Source organism: Cynara cardunculus, assembly GCF_001531365.2.
Source record: "Cynara cardunculus var. scolymus isolate 2C chromosome LG 1, CcrdV1, whole genome shotgun sequence".
Classification (NCBI taxonomy): domain Eukaryota; kingdom Viridiplantae; phylum Streptophyta; class Magnoliopsida; order Asterales; family Asteraceae; genus Cynara; species Cynara cardunculus.
The window spans coordinates 47,436,306-47,440,949 of record NC_037528.1 but is presented as its reverse complement, the minus strand read 5'-3'; the positions used below and the strand labels follow the sequence as shown (position 1 = coordinate 47,440,949).

The 4,644-nt window shown below is 38.6% G+C and overlaps 1 protein-coding gene across 1 annotated transcript; it reads left to right on the top strand.

Annotated features, from left to right (window-relative positions):
* The first annotated feature begins 418 nt into the window (after nt 1-418).
* On the top strand, nt 419-4,225 carry LOC112518957 (hexokinase-2, chloroplastic). Its single transcript, XM_025126779.1, has 9 exons — nt 419-711; nt 985-1,135; nt 1,245-1,427; nt 1,994-2,068; nt 2,154-2,309; nt 2,394-2,489; nt 3,127-3,257; nt 3,367-3,448; nt 3,813-4,225. The coding sequence occupies exons 1-9, from the start codon at nt 419-421 to the stop codon at nt 4,143-4,145; spliced, it is 1,500 nt and encodes a 499-aa protein (XP_024982547.1). The 3' UTR covers nt 4,146-4,225.
* Nucleotides 4,226-4,644: the final 419 nt, after the last annotated feature.

Below are 4,644 nucleotides of genomic sequence, written 5' to 3'. Positions count from 1 at the left end.
AAAATAAATTAAATAAATTACACTAAAAGACAAGAATTTTTAAATAGTTAGTTTTACTACTAATATCAATTTTCTTTTCAAGTTTTTATGATATTTTCGTATTTATATTTTATTTAAAAATAAAAATATTATCATTTTTTTAAATAATATTATAACATCGATTAAGATAAAAAATAAAAAAAATATCATAATCGAGATATATCTCATTGTATTACACGAATGTCCTCTAAATTTATTAGTAAAATATTTATTTTATTAAATAATTAAATCACGAAAAAAATAAAATAAAAAATGGGTACTTTCTAAACGAGCCGCTGAAGAAATAAAAGAAACCACCTGAACTATTGGTTCAAAACATGTACCTGTCTCGGTTTTCCACCCAACCAAAGATCCACCTTGATCTCACCGTCGTTCCACAATGTCCTTCGCCGTTAACCCACCGCCGGCCGTCCGATCCTTCCCCTTCTCTCGATCACCCATTGGCCGCACCCCACGTGTCTCCATGGTCGTGCGTTCCGGCGCCGGTGTTCCAATCGCCACCGCCGCTGCACTCCCTATCTTGACGAAATTGCAAAACGACTGCGCCACCCCTCTCCCCGTCCTCCGCCACGTTGCCGATGCCATGGCTACTGATATGCGAGCCGGCCTCGCCGTTGACGGCGGCAGTGATCTTAAGATGATCCTTAGCTACGTTGATTCTTTGCCAACTGGGTATGTTCCTTTGATTTCGAATCTGATCGATTGTTGACTTTCTTTGACTATGGCTGTTAATTTCTTTAGACATTTCTTAATGCTGGTCATGGATGATCTATACTATAGGCAGCAATTCATTGCGAAAGTAACTGATTTCTTTAATATGTGCCATTATGTTGACAATCAGAATGTAATTACGACTTTTAAACCCCCAAATCGTCCATATTTGACTTTTGAATGTCAAAATTAGAAAATCTATCGGTAATTAAAGAGAATTTTGTATGAATGAAGGAATGAAAGAGGGTTGTTCTACGCATTGGATCTCGGGGGTACGAATTTCCGAGTTCTTAGAACTCAATTAGGTGGAAAAGATGATCGGGTGATCGCCACAGAATGTGATCAAGTTTCAATCCCACAAGACTTGATGTTTGGCACTTCTGAGGTCTGCGTTTTTTATCGTAAAAATCCGCTATCGAGTTTGTTGTTCAGTTCGATTTTACAAGTGTTTGTTGTTCAACATTATACATAAACATGGTTTAATGGATTTGTAGGAACTTTTCGACTTTATCGCTTCTGCATTAGCAAAATTCGCACAGAAAGAGGGCGGAAAGTTTGTGCTGCCGGATGGTAGAAGTCGAGAGACGGGGTTTACTTTCTCTTTTCCGGTGAAGCAAACCTCCATTGATTCCGGGATACTGATCAAATGGACAAAGGGTTTCGCAGTCTCGGGAACGGTTGGTATTTCTTTATTTACGTCATTTGATTACGAATATTTCCATGTTTGGAAATAGTAAACATAATGTGAAACGATAAATAACGCTTGAGGAAGAGTTCTTGTAAGATCCACCGAGCTCGTTTTACGCTTTTCATGCCACGAAACCTCTTTCATAAGCATCGTTCATCATGTGTCATACCTTAGTCTCCACGGGCTTAACCCACGAGAAAAAAAGGTGGACATTTTTACAGAACGAGTACCAACATGCCCCTAGCACAAAATTTCCTCCTCCATGGGTCGGTATAGTGGGGGGCCAAATGCCCCTGGGGCATGCAATTTGCTTCCCCATCTATTTCCTCTGCTTTTGGCAAATTGGTTACTTTTACTTGACATACTTCATTAAATAATAAAGGAAAATCTGTTGTATTCTTTATACTAAAACAATCTGAATGGGACCGTTATAGTGGGGGCGCTCTCGAGAGGGCGATGTCATGCCTTTTTTTTGCAGAATGTGTAATACCTAAGATAGTAGTGCGCTGATTCTATATATAACGTTCGCATTCTCTCAATTGACTTGTGTTTCAGCCCGGGAAGGATGTTGTCGCTTGTTTAAATGAAGCTATGAAGAGACAAGGGCTCGATATGCGGGTGTCGGCCTTGGTACAACCCGTTGCATTGTATTACACATAGTTCTGTTGTGTGTAGTAGTAAATCGATCTCTCAAGTGTCTGTGTCGTAAATGTAGGTTAATGATACAGTGGCAACACTAGCCGGAGCGAGATACTGGGATAACGATGTCATGGTTGCCGTAATTCTCGGAACGGGAACCAATGCTTGCTATGTAGAATCTGTGGACGCCATTCCGAAACTAAATGGACAGAAAACAACCTCTGGAAGAACGGTTTGTACATCATTTTATGACTTCTACCAACTGGAAGGCCGAATTTCACGATTTTTAAGTTATACGATGTCGTATTGTTTCTAGATCGTCAATACCGAATGGGGAGCGTTCTCGAACGGTCTTCCATTGACCGAGTTCGATAGGGAGATGGATGCGGAGAGTATAAACCCCGGTGAGCAGGTAAGTTTTAACTATCATTACCTTTTCCGTCTCATGAACACTCTAAGGGTGTTTGAGTTTTGCTGTTTATAAATATCATATAGTTTTTAAATTGCAATAATTGTTAGAAATTCTGGTTTTTGATTGCTTGGATTCCACTGAAAGTCGTGTAACACTTTCAGATTGAAGTATTTCGATGGTACAATCGAAATTTCAACCGGATAAAATTCAGTGATTTTCGAACAAAGAATCAATTGTTATGAATCTATGTACCCTCGAAAATCAAATGATCAATACGAAAAACGAATTCGAAAAACTGTCAAAAACGGCAGTTTCAGAACCCTAAACCGGGTTTAAAATTTCAAATTTGCCTAAGGGCTCTTCCCCTTGGACCCGCCACCGGGGGCGCTGCCCTCGGACCCCCGTCGTTTAGGGGCTTCTCCCCTAAATAAAAAAAAAAAAACTCAAACAAGTGTGCACTCCGCACCTTCCTTACTTCTTCGATATTTATCATGATTACATTGGTCAACAAAATTAATCCCATTATACAATGATGTTAGTGATACAAATCACCAACAATAATTATGTTTTTGATTTGTCGGATAAGTTATAATGACTAAATTGCCCTTACGTCTTCAATTATTATTTATGGAGACAGTTGTTTGAAAAAACGATCTCGGGTATGTATCTTGGCGAAATTGTGAGACGGATACTCGTGAGGATGGCAGAATCAGGCTCGTTATTCGGAAAGCATGTTCCCGAAAGACTAAGAACCCCGTTCACACTCGGGTAACGGATACGTTGTATTGGTTATGGTATTCATATAATTATACGATAATATTGTTGCTTAAAAGTTATTTATATTAACTGAAAATTGAATATTGAATAAAAATTGCAGGACCCCAAATATAAGTTCTATGCAGCAGGATACTTCTGAAGATCTTGAAGCTGTTGGATCCATCCTTTATGAAGCAACTGGGGTAAATTTCTCCCCTCATCCTTTGCATGTAATTTACAGAAGGGTTGTTTGGTGGTTGCTGAATGGTTTGGTGCAGAATGATTAAGTGGTCAGAATGATTAAGAGGCTTTCATGATATAGTGCAAAATGAAATATAATTGTTTGGTAATTGTTTACAATGAAATCAGGACACTTAATGAGAGGCTCAGGATACAAAATCATTTAGACGGTTTTAGAACCATTAAGAGACATATTTTTTTTTGCCAAACAAGATCCACCTCTTAATGATTCAGATGTTGCCTCTTAATGGAACTGTTAAGAGGTAAACAAACAACCCCTCATCCGTTTGATTTATTTTTTACAAAACAAATTCAACTCGATCTCAGGTGGACTCAAATTTGGATGCGAGGAAGATGGTGGTGGAGGTCTGTGACACGATCGCAAAGCGTGGGGGCCGGTTGGCTGGAGCGGGAATTGTGGGGATACTCCAAAAGATGGAGGAGGATTCTAAGGGAATCGTGTTTAGAAAGCGTACGGTTGTTGCAATGGACGGGGGTTTATACGAACACCACCCTCAGTATCGCAGATACCTTAAAGATGCGGTAACGGAGCTTTTAGGGCCGGAGTTATCGAACAATGTGGTTATCGAGCATTCGAAAGATGGATCGGGCATTGGAGCTGCTCTCTTAGCTGCTACAAATTCGATTTACGAACACTAATATATTTAGAGGGTGATTTGCGACCCGAAATTACTTATTTGATCACTTTGTATCTTATATTTGACTTTTTTTCTTTAAATCAATTTTTTGGAAAATAATAAAATAACTTGATTGGTTGATCTTATATTACAAAGAAAAAGTTGCTGTTACGATGGATTGATTGCGGACTCTTTTTTGGAAGAAAAAAAATCCGCGATCACGGATTTATTTTCTAGCGAATGATAAATGATTCTTGTTTGTACTTGCATATAGTGAAGGAGAAGACAAGTTCTCTATAATTTTTTAAAATCGAGAACAGAGGTGAAAGATCATGTGAGAAAGAGAGTTAAAGTGATAAGTGTAAAAAGGAATCTGGATCCTGATCACCATAAATCTCAAATCCATCCATGAATCGTGCTTTATACAAGGATTGATCTGATGCATCTCAAATTCATCCGGTAAGATAATATTACTTGATAAACTCTTACCCGGTTAAGCATTTGGTAAACGGTCCTTAACA

What these genes read in the sequence shown, in the direction of transcription:
- LOC112518957 (XM_025126779.1), top strand. Translation starts at nt 419, where the DNA reads ATGTCCTTCGCCGTTAACCCACCGCCGGCCGTCCGATCCTTCCCCTTC. An exon ending in AAACAACCTCTGGAAGAACG is followed by an intron (nt 2,310 to 2,393) that starts GTTTGTACATCA and finishes TATTGTTTCTAG; the next exon opens with ATCGTCAATACCGAATGGGG. An exon ending in GTATAAACCCCGGTGAGCAG is followed by an intron (nt 2,490 to 3,126) that starts GTAAGTTTTAAC and finishes TTATGGAGACAG; the next exon opens with TTGTTTGAAAAAACGATCTC.